Raw genomic sequence first — 16,274 nt, 5'->3', positions numbered from 1 at the left:
CCTGACCACCCGATCCCATTAGTCGCCTCTTACGGCAAGCATTGGTTGCTTAAGACCTATCCTACCCCGGATCTTCATGGGTCATCAAGAACGTCAACTTGCCGAATAGTGGTAACATAATAGCAACACTCCCCAAAAATGTTTGACATTCTACTTGCCTTAAGGATACCTTTAACATGACAACAATGGTCCGGGCTAGCGGACAAGCGCTAATCCATCTGTTTCATCTACCACATGTCTTTGAAATGAAACGTGACGTGAGCAACAGTCTTTCCTCGCTTGATGACACTTCAAACTATTAATTTACCCGAGCGTATATTTTTATTATCGGTCCGACACGCCACACCCAGCAATATTCTTGCCAGATGGGGCGGCCTATAAATAATCACTTCTGGACCAGATATCATTGAAAATTGAAATTGCCATCTTACGCCTCACTCGGTCACAAAAGGCCTTATGACAAGGTATAATTTGTTCATCTTGCAATCAGGCTGAATCCATTTCTCACGTGTTACTAGAATGTCAAGACCACGCCCCAGCCCGGACTCGGTTCAAACAAGAATTGAAGTTAGATCCGCTATCTGTCATAGATTTCCTAAAGCCAAGAGATGCAATAGCGAAGGCCAAACTAACTCTATTTCTGAGAGATGGACAGCTACTCGAACGTATATAAACAGAGCAGCCAAGAATAAAAATAAAATTATATCAATACAAAAACAGAACTTATGTGATTACCAACCTCACAATAGATACATGTATGTACCCTACTCACACACAGGATTCCCAAAGAGGGACAGCTCTGCCGAAATTGTTCAGACAGAAGGCGACCTCTTAAACACTTAATACCACAACAACAAACAGATATCAATATCTACGAACCACGCCCTCGGGAGAACAATGACACGTACGTCACCTAGCCGGGGGTTGTTTCCGTCATCACGTGTACGGTGGAATGTTTATTTCACTCCGTACTTCCCCGTGAATCATACCCCGACTTGAATCAATATCAACACATGTATAGGTCGGTTTGCCGATATATGCGTACCCGTCGTTACTGTTGCATGTATCACAGATATGAGTTGACTAATCATATTTTCAGTTGTACACAAAGTAAGTGAGTGATTTGGGTTTAACACCGCTTTTAGCAGTATTCTAGTTATATCACGGCGTGTCAGCTTAATGTGGGAGGAAAGTCCCAAGTGATGCAGGTCTCAGACGTTTACCACTTCGGTGAAACCCCCGAGTACGGGTATGGTGCTGACAAACCTAGAAACATAATCGGGGCGAACCGGGATTCGAACCCACAACCACAGGTTTCTGGCGTGCCCAAGGGACGCAACTCTGCACTGCGAATCGCGGCGCCTTAGACGACTGGGCCACCCGTGCCCCCAGTTGTAAACAAAGAAGCACACACATATCAACAGAATGTTGTGTAGACACCAGATCTGCTGTTGGTAATATTAACTAGGTTGATAAATACCTGTACATGGCGCAATTTGTCAATGGCAAGGACTACTCGTGTGACCCGATATAACGTCTATTTGACACCTCCGTGTTCTCTCTGTATGTGCCCACCCTACCACTTTATAACGCACGAATCATGTGTGTACATAGGTTCAGTGGGAAGAGATATATAATTGCATTATTATGAAGCATGTACGTTGATGCAATTATCACAGAAAATGATTATATTTACCTTCAGTTTCTTCAAATGAACCTTTATGCCATTCGATGAACAAGTGTGTGCACGTGTGTGGGTGTTTACTATAAACCTACCGAGAAGGAAGGGACTATCATCTGTGGCTCGCCATTCACAGCTTATATACCACCCGTAATGCTACAAAAATAGACTGGGAATTCCCGGTTGTGTCTATATAAGGTTAGGGGATTCCCCTAAAGGCAGTTGGACGTCGTATCTTGTTTCACATAACAGCAACGCACTCAACATAGGGACGACGGTTATATCACAGTCACACAGGTTCAGTGTCTTGTTGTTGTTTTAAGTTTTTTAATACATTTCAGCATCCTTATGGTTGCTCTTTCTTGTCATAATCCACACTGAAAAACCAGTAACCTAGCCTGTAGTGTACATATTCTGTAATCAGTTAATGTAGAATTCCACGGAACTACACCATTAGACATATTGTCCTATTAACTGCAAACAAAAGGATTTAAAGTGAGTTGGGTTTAACACGGCTTTTAACAGTATTCCAGTCATATCGCGACGTGTTAGCTTAATGTGGGAGGAAAGCCCGAAGTAATGCAGGTCTCAGACGTTTACTGCTTCAGTGAAACCCACGGGTATGGTGCTGACAAACCCAGAAACATAATTAGGGCGAACCGGGATTCGAACCCACAATCATAGGTTTCTGCACAGCGAATCGCGGCCTTAGACGACTGGGCCTAAAACATATAACATCCTTTGAAGGCTTACTCATATTCATTAACACCTTGTGTATTCTATAATCTGATTTATAGAAATGACACAGTTGACAGTATCCCTCCGTGTTTTAGGAATATTCTTAACTTTATCATCTTCCTGAAAAGTTTCCTTAAAATTATCTTTAACCTTAATTCGTAGGACAAAATGCCTTCCGAATTGCAAAGATTTTTGTGTGAATGCCTCTACTGAACCAGTTTGGAATAATAAAGTGTGAGTCTATAAAATGTTTATACCATAGTGGTTCAAGTAATATTATTTCTAAATCTGATTGATCAGCTGTATAATGAGATTTATTTCTTTTCCAAGTAGCAAAAGCATCCTTCGAAAAAGGGGCATTAGTTTCTTTGATTGGTAGATTACTTGGATTAGTAATATTATGTTTACAAAAATATCATTTAATAGTTACATTTAGTAAATGCATAATCATATATATATCTACCATACTTAATTCTAGCTAAATTTTTAGTGAATTTCTTAGCCTTTATATTTACCTTACTAAATGTCTAATTACATTCCATATCAAGTTTATATGATCATCAAGAAATGTTTTAGGAAGTGAAGGAAAGGCTAAGGAAATATGTATTTTAGTTGATAGTGATGATGTTTTCACAACCGTTATTTTACCTGTTAATGCAAACTTTCTTTTTCTCCAGTTTTCCGAAATATTGAAAATTGTCTGAATTCTTTTCCTTGCGTCGATAACCCACACATTCTCCAGTTGGTCATTTAGGAGAGTTCCTGGAACCTCATAAGTTCCAAGATGGCAGTGTAATACATATTCTTGATATAATTGAATATTACAATATTTCCAATCCAATCCATATCGCCTTAGTTGTGTCAAAGTTTATGTTCAACCCTGACACTTGTGTATAAAAAGCAAAACGAGTAAACATCGAGGCCTTAAGTTTGCAGCTGAACCATCTTAGAGCAAGGTGTCTCAGACATTCTATGACGGAAAAATGCAATATGCGTGTATCCTTGTTACTGATATAACAGACTTGACGTAAACATGAATGATTGGACTGTGCGGTGTTTAATTGTGATGAAGGAATAACACGGGATGAGACACGCTAACTTCATCTTTGATGGGAAGAAATTACAACTAGTCCTTCCGTACAGGGACACAAGACACTGACAGACATAGAAAATACCAAGCCCATGACCAACCAACCTACCAACCAACCAACCAACCAATCATCTGCAGGCACCGCATAGAGGCAGCATGTCACTAGCAACGACATGCACCGGCTATTTGCCAGATCATGATGGGCAGATAAGGACATTCATATTCAACCCCTGTTCAACTCATGTCGACACGTCTATTTATAGTTGGGTTTTCCACACACTCAAATAACTGAATACACACGCATTAGTACTGGGTATTAGCCACCCTCAGTCTGGAAGCGGCAAGTGTGTTGTGAGACAGTGTCGTGTCGCCTTGGTGCCATACACGACCAGTGGAAGGAAAGTGACCATGCCAGAACAAGCAGTAATCGGTAGGTGCTATCACAATACCCCTGTGATTGATACATGACGTTTATCATCATTACATATAAGCAGATATAATAAGAGTTTTATACACTCCTGTTATATCTGAACGAATTGACTATTTGTTTATCGAATAATGGAGAGGACTGATCATATTCGTTACAAAACGGCTTAACTTATTTTAAACGATTTTGTTAAATATGTGGTTGTGTGACATTTGATTTACCTTCCAGATGAGTTGCACTATAATTGATATCCCCCTGAATTTCAGACAAAAGAAGTATTACAAAACCTGAAAATGTGTCTGTTCAAGGTGATTGTGCTGATATGAGTAGCCTCGTCTCAAAGAATATTTTATTAATATTTTATATTCTCGCAGTATATGATTTTAGGATGACTTTATCAAATCGAACGCGCTGGCTAAAAAAGACCTAACACACACACACACACACACACACACACACACACACACACACACACACACACACACACACACACACACCAGAGAGGTCATGCATCCTTGTTTTAAAATGATTCATGTAATATCCAACAACACTATAATATCGGCAATATACACATATACAAAATAAATGTTATTTACAGTCAAGATGGCCAACGTGTAGTTTTGTCTGATAAATATACAGTAAATATGGAGAGTTTATTCATATCACATCTCAACAAAAACAAGAGGTAAAGTGGTTGATTTTTCGTTATAGTAATTTTGTAACGTTTTACGACGTAGTGCTTAGTATTCCACCTCGAATCAAATAAAGCAAGACACATTGCCATATTATCTGACATGACAAGTGAGTATTTCTCCTCTTTCCTCCAGCCCAGGAATCCCTCAGTACACCACCACCCTCCCCACAACGCCAGCTCGTAGAGGAGAACCGCGCGTTAAGGGATGAAGGTCTATGCAAGGTCTGTCTGGACAAGACCAGTTGTGTTCTGTTTCTACCGTGTGCCCATCTTGTCACGTGCATGGACTGCGCACCTGCACTGCGCAAGTGTCACGTGTGCCGGGCGCTCATCCGTGGTACTGTGAGAGTGTACAATGAATGAGATTGTGTTGTGAATCATGAAGAGGTCTCATAATTAAAATTGAGCTACAAAGACATTGTGCCTTTAAGAACATTTGCGTGTATCTTTTAACTAAAGTATTTAGTTACAACATTAATATTATTAACTACAATTCGTGTACAAAGCGTATTTGTTTTTTAATTCAAAATAAAATATACGTCTTCAGAGTGTCCTGTTTGCATTTGATTGAATTATCGTGTAACAGTAGATCTTTAATATTTAACGTGTGCATGCCTTTATTTATGGCACTTACTATAGATATAAGTCGGTAATTATCAATTTGCTTAAATTAATACCTCGATTACATATTTACAGCTATTGTGTCTCCTGTTGCAATTCATCTTGCTTATTCATTACTTCTGATAATTGAGTATTTTTGTCCCTACATTTTGAACAAATCCTTTTTTCCGCATCTGGATTTGCCACTGCCAGTTCCTAAGTGTGCATAATTATACTTACATTCAACACATCTATAAAAACGACCACAGAACCAAAACGTGTTAACTTGTTCAACCCCACACCCTAAATTCGAATTCGATGTTTTAAACTGTGGGCAATAAACACGAAATACAAAGCTGATTGGCTTTAATTTTATTTTTAACTTTAGGTGGTCATATACAGAAAATGTATAAAAACTTAAAGACATATAAACGTGTGGCCAATTCAGCAAAGTCAACACTGCTGCTGGAGGCTTCCAAGTTTACAAGCCACACCCGTCACCTCGGGCAGGCGCAGAAAACGCGTTGTGATAAGTTACCACGTCAGACATGCTGTATCGAATGTGAATAATAAGGATCTTACATTTGAATACTCAATAAGCAGAATGGATATAAATCACGTATTTAAGTAGCAGCAGTCTCAGATTCTCGGTGACTGTTGACATCACTATTCAGAAAGGGACAGACGTGATTTAAATCATGTGTTTGTATATCATATAATAATATTGCATGTTAGTGATGAACTTCAGTTTAACTAAAGACGTATAGAGATAACCTACCCAACCTTGGGACTCCAGCGAGCGAGCGTGTGGCTTCCGCGTTTATACCTCTCTCGGTGTTGACCTACTTTGGAACGCTTCCTCGCTTGGATATATATATATACGCTGGGTATTTCCATTAATTACTATATAAAGAAGGGGTTTTCCACCATACATACGTGTGGTGTTGGCATATCAGGACATAAATCTGCAGTGAACAGCAACCAAGAATAGATTTATGCTTGCACACACGTGTGTATGTGTGTGCGTGCGTGTGTGCGCATATTAGTCTACCAACATTTCTATCATTGATATGCACCAAGCTATCACTTACTCCATACCTTTCACAAGTTGAGTGAGTGAGTGAGTTTTGAACAGTAATGTTGTATCACCTTTTGTCAGGTTAATGCAAGAGCTGAGACAAGCGACACACGTCATATACGTTAACCCCTTTTGTGAAGCCAACGAACAGGTACAAGAAAAGATAAGATATTTATTGAGTATCATTCCATCGGGAAACAGTTGCAATATTCTACAAACTACAAATATACGCACAGTTAGTACAAAACACACAGGTACATATACAAAGACACATTATGACAATTTCATTTCAAACAAATGTAATATAATGATATGGAAATAATATGGTAATTGAGCAAAACAATGGTTATGTTTTACATACAAGGAATATATTTCAATTGTATATATGATAACAGATATTGGCAATTGTTTCTGGATAACTGTTGATAAAATTATTAAGAATTGTTCCTTATGGATATGGTGCTGACGGACCAAGGGTCATAATCGTCACGAATCCTGGATTCAAACCCATTACAGAGACGAACAGCGTATATCGACGCTTTACACCACTGAACCATTTGTGCCTCCCATGTTAGAGAGGTAAGTGAATGTGTGGGTTTTACACTGCTTTTAGCAATATCACGGCACGGGTCCCCATAAAAAGGCTTCACACGTTGTACCCATGTGGGAAATCAAACCCTTAAAACCACTAGGCTATCCCTCTGCCCTAGTAAAGTGAGGGCTCGTGTAAGTAGCTCCGCTTGCAGATTGTCCTCTGAATAATAACAACACGGCGGTCACGTGACATGAGACGCGAGATTCCACTCAGTGTGTGTGTTGTTAATATTTAGCCACACAGCGAGAGAGAGACAGAGAGAGAGGACGGCAAATGTGTTCATGCTGCACACGATCAAGCACAGGGCCAACACAACAACTAAAGGGAGATAACCCTACATATTGTTCGTCTCGCTAATCCTGCTTGCTGGTTAAACACAACCAAATGTTATATTTAACCATTGATTTCTTGAGGTGTGTTATTTTTTAAAATATGTGACTTCATTAAAATCACAAAATAAGACTAGCTTGAAATTCAGTATCCCAGCATGAGATATTTAACCACAGTTAAATACATATTGAGACTTGCCTGTAATTATCTGTAAACAAACTCAGTATTACTGGTGACAATAAGCTCAAACAGATTCTAAAAAAGATAACCATCGTAGTAGTTTGTTTTGTTTGTTTAACGCCGGACTCAGCAATATTCTAGCTACATTGTATATGACGACGGTCTGTAAATAATCGAGCCTGGACCAGACAATCCAGTGATTGACATCATGAGCATCGATCCACGCAATTGGGATACGATGATATGCATCAACCAAGTCAGCGAGCCTGACCACCCGATCCCGTTAGTCGCCTCTTACGACAAGCATAGCCGCATTTTACGGCAAGTATGGGTTGCCGAAGACCTATTCTACTCAGGATCTTCACGGGTTCCGTCGTAGTAGAAATGTTGTTGAGAAGAAATGAACAAATGCTAAAACGTAGGTCAGACACAGAAATAGAATTGTGAAATATTAAGGCAGCATTCACACCACACTACAACCAATCCCCCCTCACAACCTCCTCGACACCTTCCCAGTCGATGCAGCATCGTCCATTGCACTTCCACAAGATTTGGATGAATTCCTCAATTGTAGGTGGACTTAAGTGCTTCTGTTTCCATATGGTGAATGCTTCCATCATTTGACCGTTGATAGATCTTGGGTTTTCAGCTACAGATTTTTCTCGCTTTGGTTTGGGGATGTCCATTTCTACTGCTATCATCTCCCAGTCACCTCCGATGTGTTCTGCAACCCCTCCGAAGAGTTTCTCAGTGACAATCCGTTGTTTTTGGTCAGGAGGCATCAACCGGAACCATTCTTCATATGCAAAAAAGAAAACAACAGTAAAATATGTAAACCATTCTCCCGTCCATTTCTTCTTGAACTATAATTGGACGTGAAGTAGATGGCTTTCCCTCAGAAACACATTCCCGCCTATCGACTGACTTCAGCCTTCTATAAAAGTGAAAACAAGTTTTCTTCTCTCTATACTATTTTTGACAATCAAATAGCCCCATCGGAAACCGTTCTTCACATGCAAAACAAATTTGTTAATAATAACGTCAACGACATTCCCTTCATGGTCTATCAGACGACTTCAGCGTTTTCTTTTTAACTGTGAAAACTAGTTGTAGGTTTACTTCTCTAATACTGTTTGTAAATAACAAAATAAGAGGTTTGTATAATCATTAGTGGGCAACTAATGTATCCAACTCGTAGGACAAAGATAATTTGAACAAAATTACATTACATTTTGCTTTGTGAATTAATTTGCTTAATTTGCAAGTGTTTTCATTAAGCACTTGTGCAAAAGGACCGATATATTGTAATAGTTTCACCAGTATTGGAGTAGACTGTCAGATATTGGTAGGTATTGACAGATGTTGATCTACATTGTCCATGGTTGATATATACGTAGTTTGTCATATACTGATCTTGTTTATCAATGATTGTCATAGCCTGTGGATATTGAAAGCCCAGTCAACATACCAGGAATTGAAAGGTCCTGTTGATCTGGTTGGTCTTCACCATGTTCGGGAAATCTTTTCAGGACTTCCTCGTTAAACTCTGCCTGTTCCTGTCTCAGAGTCTCTATCACACACAGCAGCTCTCGACGCTCTATATCGTCTGGGGTGATGCTCTCTGCTTCATTCAAGGTGTCTTCGCTCAGACTAAGTTCCGTGAAAACCTCCCTAATTTGAGCTATATCATTCTCATAGTCGCCTTGTTTTCTGGATGAATTTGGGATATGAGCATATGTGTTCCGCAAGTCTCTCAAGATCTTGACTTTGTCACTGTACTTCCTGTCAATAAGGGAGTAGTCAATAAATGCTCGGCATAGAACTGTCATGTCCCATCCATCTAACTTACCATTTTTTATAGTATCATCATATCGTCCGTTTAATCCTTTGGGTTTGTAAGTATTATAAAAAAAATTCCCTGAGGTTTGGTTACCCTGCCATGGTTTTTTTGGGTACTTCCGGTTCCACAGGCGCTGAAACAGCTGACGTAGTTCAGAGGCCACGGCCTTGTTTAGAATCTTAGTCCCCTTGAAGTACAGGAGCTCTTCCTTCGATATACTCTTTGGTCCCTGTGAATAGTGTGTATCCATTGTTCAATCTAATACTCTCAACAACAATAAATCCACTTTCGGTTAGTGAGAAAAACCAAATTGAAACTTGAGGAATGATTAAAATAACCTACTCCTCATGTTTATGAATTCCGATAATGATTTGTTTGAAGGAAATTACATTCTATTACAGGTATATCGAAATCGACTTAAAACTATTATCGTTTTCAGAATATGTCAATGATACCTCTAAGAAGATCCACTTCCAGGTTCTAGAAATGTAAGATGGTCAGGGTATAACTTACTGCCATGTTTACCACAAATGCTGACTTGAATGAAACCTGCAATGATAATCAGATGTAGCAGTGAAACATGAAACAACATAGACATGGGGTACATTCGAGTTTCAGAAAGTTTTATGTCTTGTGGTTGCATTCTCCACCATAGATATGTCTCGCGATAATGTGTGTGGTTAAATTTACACACATCCTTCATTATAAAACACTCGTTAAAAAGGATAAACTTAACCATTAAAGAATACTGAAAGTGTTTAGCGCGTGATGTTAAGTCGTATGTATATCCCCACTGTCTGTAGTCGACATTTTCCAGCTCTTCGTGGAGATAGGCGTCAAACGAACCCGGAGGTGATCAAATTAGATATGGCTTCCATCACATAAGCCGTCCTACATATGATATGATAATAATCCAACGTGTTTGTCCTAAACACAACTATGTATCCCCAACACCAGTAACAACAATCTGTATCACACCTCGTCACCAGTTAACTCTGTGCCGTCCGATGTGGTTGCACCGTATTTGCCACCATTGTCGGCCAGTGGTCGCCATTCACCGCTTGGTGATACACTTGAGAGTTCACGTGAATTATACAGAAACGATGTCAAGTGTGTAAATACCGATATTCGAAAGTTGATAAAGTATGGTTAGAGAGCATTAGAGTTGTGAGGTTTGCTTGAAACTAGTATATTAATATATATGCTAACCTGGACGAGGTACTACCAACATCTTTCTTTTCACCCTTAGCACATGCACGTATTATGCAATTGAGCAGCGATTATGACGCGTTTACGTCACAGTCAGTTTCGAGGGGGTTCCTTATGCTCGTGATTTATATATTTCCTTGAGCTGCACATGTATACTGAACCAAATTAAAAACTTCACAATCCTAAAATTTTAACATTTTGACCAGTTATCATTATGGGCCCTTATTGTGTATTCAAACAGTAATGGCCACGTATTGTCTTCAGATAACACCCGTTTTTGTGCAGGTGAATCGATCAATATCATGTGCACAGCACTATAGTGGCAAAAGTGAATTTTCACGTGCAACTGGTCACGTGGCCATAATACCGCACGTGTTTTCAGCCATACTTGTTAGCAGTCATTAACAAAAATAGAAAAACACAAGAAAACAAAAGCCTTTACGGCCATTTGTCATGCCACGCCTTTCAGATGTGCAACGTGAACGTGCCATCGGCATGTTGCAGACGGGAACGTCCGTAGCTGAAGTCGCAAAGACGATGGGTTGTAGTCGACGGACTGTTTATGATTTACAGACGCGTCTACAGCAAACAGGTACCACCGCTGATCGCCCTCGGCAAGGTCGACCACGTGTGACGTCACATGCAGAGGATCGTCAGATTGTCTTACGTCACCTCTGTAACCGATTTTTGACGGCTACATCAACCAGAAATGAACTGTTTAGGGGTAGACGGAGTGTGTAAACTGTTCGAAACCGTCTGAGAACTGCTCACCTTCAAGCACGACGGCCATACTGCGGGCCGATTCTGACTCAATTACAGACGTCAACGTCAATTGTGGGCACAGTGACACTTACGATGGACTCAGAGGAATTGGAATCAAGTCGTCTTCACTAATGAATCCCGATTTAATCTTCGATTTGCTGATGGTAGGGCGAGGGTGTGGACGCGCCGTCAAGAACGTTACGCCCAGTGTTGTGTACAGGAAGTTGACAGATTTCGAGGCGGAAGTGTCATGGTGTGGGGTGCTTTCTGTGGCAATGCACGTTCCAGGCTTCTTGTCATCCGTGGCAACCTCAACGCTGCTGCTTACCGCGACCAGGTACTGGCACCAGAACTTCTGCCTTTTATGGCAGCACATGGACCCGGTTTGAATCTTCCAACACGACAATGCCAGACCCCACACAGTCGTCAAGGTCTCCCGACTTCAATCCCATCGAACACGTCTGGGATGCTCTTGGCAGAAGTCAGCGCACTCCCCAGAACCAACCACAGAATTTGCAAGGTCTTGGCACCATTTTGCAGCAACAATGGCGTCGTCTTCCCAATTATGTGTTCACTAGCATCACAAGGTCCATGCGGAGAGTTTGTGTGGCAGTTGTCAACGCACATGGCGGCCATACACGCTACTGAACTTGTGTGCCATCAGATTCTCGTGCTTGGGTTATGATTTAAACTGTTGATGTTATTACCGAATACCGTAGGTGCTTGGAACAAATTAAGGTTTCCACCGTAAATTAAAATCCTTCTTTGGACATTAATGATTAAAAATTACCTTCTCTGATACATTTGTCCGTTGTATATCATATATGGGATTACTTTTAAAAATGTGAAGTTTTTAATTTGACTCAGTATACATGCACTGTAGTAGTAACTGACTTCTTTCGAGGAAGCCACATAAACACTGCCGTGGATTTTCAATGTGAAAGATGAAAACATCTGTTTTAAAAATAGGAAATTAATACATCGAATTTGCTTCAGGATCAACTCTCTTTTTTCAATCGAGAATTGCGTGTTATTTATAGTGGGGCCTACGATGAACGGAGTCAAAACATGTTTTTAAGAGTTAAAAGGGTCTTACAATGGAAAATCTTTCAAAAAATACTTTCGATGCAAATTTGTTCTATGTTTGGTAATAGTTATTTTTTCAGATATAATTTTGCAAAAAGAGTGACGACAAGTAATTCTGTACATGTATTTTAGATAAAGCTAAGGTACTTGATATGATGATATTGATTGTTTGCGTATTTGATACATTTATTTCATTTAAATTTTAATTCCTTATGTTTATTGCATTACCTACCAAAATAAAACATAATTTGTCCATTCCAGGTAGAGCCTTCTGTAAAATGCGTTTAATGCTTACATGGATGCGTGAAGGTATTTCATTATTGATTTTGAATTTATATTTTACATGATTAAAACATCATTATTAATCATAACGCACTTACTCATTCTACAAATGTGTCAACAAGTCTTTATCACTGAGGTATTATATGTAGGACGGCCTATGTGATGGAAGCCATATCTCAGTAGATCACTACCAGGTTCGTTTGACGCCACGGAGAGCTGGACAATGCCGACTACAGAGAGTGGGATATGATGCATTCTAGCTAGTTGTCGCTGAGTTTCTATACACAACAGGCCTGTGCTACGTGATTGTTATGTTATTTTATTTGTTAAAATTGTTATTGTTTTTTTTTTCATTTGGCTCCATTCTCCACCAAACATAAAATGTGTCTCGTGACTTTGTGTGCGGTGATATTTATCAGCACAATCGTATCAAACACTCAGTAACAACGATACGAACGAGGGCTGATCAAAACATATTTAGCCTGACTAATTTTCAGCTGTGGGACAAACCAAAGTGAACTACTCAATCTATACATTGTTTGAGTAGTTCATTGCAAGTGTATTTGGACTTCTCACACTACCCGACTTTTAAAGGCTGCTGTGCGACAATATATTCTGTACAATGCCATCAATCAACAGAGATCAAGGCCATTTCATTCCATCAGCCTACTATGAACTCATTAAGCAATAATCACCATACATACATGAAATATGCAAATGAGCAGCTATTATGACGCGTTTTACGTCACAGTCAATTTCGAGGGGGTTCCTCTTGCGCGTTATTCATAGCAAGGTGATTCCTTGAGTTGCACATGCGCAGTCGTAATAGGTGACTCCTTTCGAGGAAGCCAGCCTTGAAAGCCTACAAATTCTTTTGAGGGCAAACACTGCCGTAAAATTACAAGGTGAAAAAGGAAGCATAGGTGTGTGTTTTAAATATAATTTTAATGTAACAACTGTTATATTTGGGATAACACTTTCTTATTTTTATGATTTTATTTCTTTTTGGAGGACACAAACAATACGTTGAGAGAATATAGTTCACATTCAATCTTTAATACATACACGTTTCAACGTATATCTATGATGGATCAACAGGATCAACTGCTTGTTCTTTATAATGGGGCTTAAGCTGAACGGGGTCAGACCATGTTTTTCAGGGTCAGAAGGGTCTTTTTCCATGGATCAACGCTCAAAACAATATTTCGGGTGAAAAGTTCTATGTTTAGTACAAGATACATGTATTTGTCAGGTAAATTTTATAAAATAATGATGCCAAGTAATTCTGTACATGTATTTCAGATCGAGCAAAAATGATTTTATATGATGTTATTGATTGTTTCAGTTAATTTTTTATTACTACTTTTCATTGCATTGCTACTAAAATTGACATAATTTTCCATTTTCTTTCATTCTGTAAATTCTGCCTTTGATGCATGCATGAATGATGCAAAATATTGTTGATTACTTACAAATATTTTTCAATCATATGCCGTTATATCTGATTCCAGACGTTTATGGTAGATATTCAGAGGAGTGTGCGAAATATCTCACATCAGTTGCCAACATGCGCGATGTTATCCCATGTTTTGACCTAATTAACACGGAATGTTCGCACCTCCTTACTTACCGCCACTTACTCTTTTAACAAAATATGTGTGAGTAGTTTGTTTCTACCAATAGAAGAGCACATGTTTTACTCTATTCCAAACCAAAATTAGGGATGAAGCTATGCAGATAGTGAGGCACGAAATGTATTTGGCATCATCAACCTATTGGTCCGGATTGATAGACGGCTGCTTATTCAAAGTTCAAGTGCGTAAGTTCTCTCCATTTTTGTATATGACGTTGCATGGAATTAGTATCAGAGATATATACAATATCAAAAGGTGCTGTACTACAGGAGGGGTGATTTCGATTCCCCCCTTCAACAAATGGCGTCCACATTTATCAATTTATTGGGTACTTTAGAGCAAGTACATTTTATCCAAACTTTATGTAACGATACGTTTTGCTTACAAATATATTTTCAATCATTATACCTATATACATCATTCCAGATGTTTCAGGTAGACATTCAGAGGAGTGTGCTAAGTATCTCACATCAGCTGTCAACATGTTATCCCATGTTTTGACCCTAACGCGGAATGTTCGCACCTCCTTGCTTAGTGGCATTTACTCCTTTAATGAAAATTGTTTCAGTAGTGTTTTCTCCTTTCTCGTACACCTGGTGTTATTCCTTGTTTTCAGTGATCCATTCATATAATTTGCCTCACTATTTTTCCTTTTACGTCGTATGGAATTTGTTTCATCAGAAATTCGAGTCAACGATAAGACAAATACATATCCTGTACATGGAGTACATTCTTGTGAAGGCTCATCATATGTGCAAAAAATCAACCGTCCATCAACTACTAAAATATATAAAATATCGATCGTGCAGACATTTGCGGCAAGATTTAGTGCATTATGCTTGAAGGTAATGTTTAATCTTAATAATGTATAAATTCAAAATCAACAAGGAAATATCTTCAAGCATACATGTGTGCATTAAACGCCCTTACAGAATAGATGGAAATAGGCAATGGCAATGAAATGAATGTAAATAATCACAATTACCTAAAATATATATGTCAAATACACAAACAATCAATATCATCACATCAAATAATTTTGCTTGATCTGAAAAACATGTACAAAATTACTCACTGTCATTATCTATATAAAACGTAACTGTAAAATAATATATTGCTGAACATAGAACACCAAATTTGCACCAGAAGTATTTTTTGAGAGAAGTTCCATTGAAAAGGACTCCACTCATCGTCAGCCCCATTATAGGAGAACAGGCAATCCTCGACTGAATTATCCGGAGGTTATTTAATGCCATGTTCTAATTTCACATTTTTAAAACATATGTTTTCCTGTTTTGCTGTGTAAATCCACGGCAGTGTTGTAAAGTTGTAAAAGTTGTAAATATGTGACTTTCAGTGCTAGCTTCCTGAAAAGAAGTAAGTTACCATTACTACTCATGTGCAGTTTCTAGGAATGCTCTTGCTGTCAATAACGTGCAGGAGGAACCACCTCGAAATTGACTGTGACGTATAAAACAATTGACTGCACCATTCAGATGCTTCTCCCAAACATTACTTTATCAACTTTTCGAATGTCGATATTAACACAGACGACATCGTTTCAGTATAACCCATGATAACAATAATATAATGACATGGGGTACATTCCAGCTAGGGGCGGAGGGGTAACCTAATGGTTAAAACGTTCCCTCGAAACGCCGGAGACCCGGTTCGATTCCCGACATGGGTACAATGTGTGAAGCCCATTTCTGATGTCCCCCGCCGTGATATTGCGTGAATTTGGCTAAAGGAGATGAAAAACCATACTCACTCACTCACATTTCAGCTTCTCACATTTCAAGTTTCTGTCATAGGGAGTTCCTATCATATACACAAAGTCAAGCCTGTGCTATATGAACCCGATTTATGATGTTATTGGGCTATTTCTTGTAGTTTCATTCATCATTATCATATGTGATATGTGTCTTGGGACACAGACACACATACACGCGCACGCGCGTGTTTCGCACGTATTGTCAGTGCGTATATAATATCCCCGCTCTGTAGTCGACACTGTCCGGCCACCTTGCTGACTATCCGGGGAGATG

General features: G+C 39.1%; 3 protein-coding genes across 4 annotated transcripts in view; 1 reads left to right on the top strand and 2 right to left on the bottom strand.

Annotated features, from left to right (window-relative positions):
- Positions 1-6,081, bottom strand: part of LOC139475751 (uncharacterized) — a 30,615-nt gene extending 24,534 nt beyond the window's left edge. Inside the window, exon 1 of one of the 2 annotated variants that reach the window (XM_071258951.1) lies at positions 6,009-6,081. The gene's annotated coding sequence lies outside the window, so the exon portion shown is untranslated. Of the gene's footprint in view, positions 1-1,696; positions 1,786-6,008 lie in introns of those variants that run through there. The other variant, XM_071258949.1, reaches the window with a different exon arrangement.
- LOC139475753 (putative inhibitor of apoptosis) lies at positions 3,740-5,522 on the top strand. Its single transcript, XM_071258957.1, has 2 exons — positions 3,740-3,939; positions 4,764-5,522. Exons 1-2 carry the CDS (start codon positions 3,918-3,920, stop codon positions 4,991-4,993), a joined length of 252 nt encoding a protein of 83 aa, XP_071115058.1. The 5' UTR covers positions 3,740-3,917; the 3' UTR covers positions 4,994-5,522.
- A 490-nt stretch (positions 6,082-6,571) lies between the features above and the next one.
- LOC139475745 (ankyrin-2-like) lies at positions 6,572-9,292 on the bottom strand. Its single transcript, XM_071258943.1, has 2 exons — positions 8,882-9,292; positions 6,572-8,209 (listed from the first exon to the last, which is right to left on the bottom strand). Exons 1-2 carry the CDS (start codon positions 9,240-9,242, stop codon positions 7,887-7,889), a joined length of 684 nt encoding a protein of 227 aa, XP_071115044.1. The 5' UTR covers positions 9,243-9,292; the 3' UTR covers positions 6,572-7,886.
- Between the last annotated feature and the right edge of the window lie 6,982 nt (positions 9,293-16,274).

This window comes from Haliotis cracherodii, unplaced genomic scaffold (genome assembly GCF_022045235.1).
Source record: "Haliotis cracherodii isolate W230 unplaced genomic scaffold, xgHalCrac1.p SCAF_3, whole genome shotgun sequence".
In the NCBI taxonomy this organism is placed as follows: Eukaryota; Metazoa; Mollusca; class Gastropoda; order Lepetellida; family Haliotidae; genus Haliotis; species Haliotis cracherodii.
Note: the sequence above shows the minus strand (reverse complement) of the source record. Positions and strands in the feature narration are given on the sequence as shown.

Bases quoted from the DNA above. Each gene is read 5' to 3' on its own strand.
- LOC139475745 (XM_071258943.1), bottom strand. From the start codon at position 9,242: ATGACAGTTCTATGCCGAGCATTTATTGACTACTCCCTTATTGACAGG. The intron at 8,210-8,881 runs GTATGTTGACTG...TTGCATATGAAG, and splicing joins ACAGGACCTTTCAATTCCTG to AATGGTTCCGGTTGATGCCT.
- LOC139475753 (XM_071258957.1), top strand. From the start codon at position 3,918: ATGCCAGAACAAGCAGTAATCG. The intron at 3,940-4,763 runs GTAGGTGCTATC...TCTTTCCTCCAG, and splicing joins GCCAGAACAAGCAGTAATCG to CCCAGGAATCCCTCAGTACA.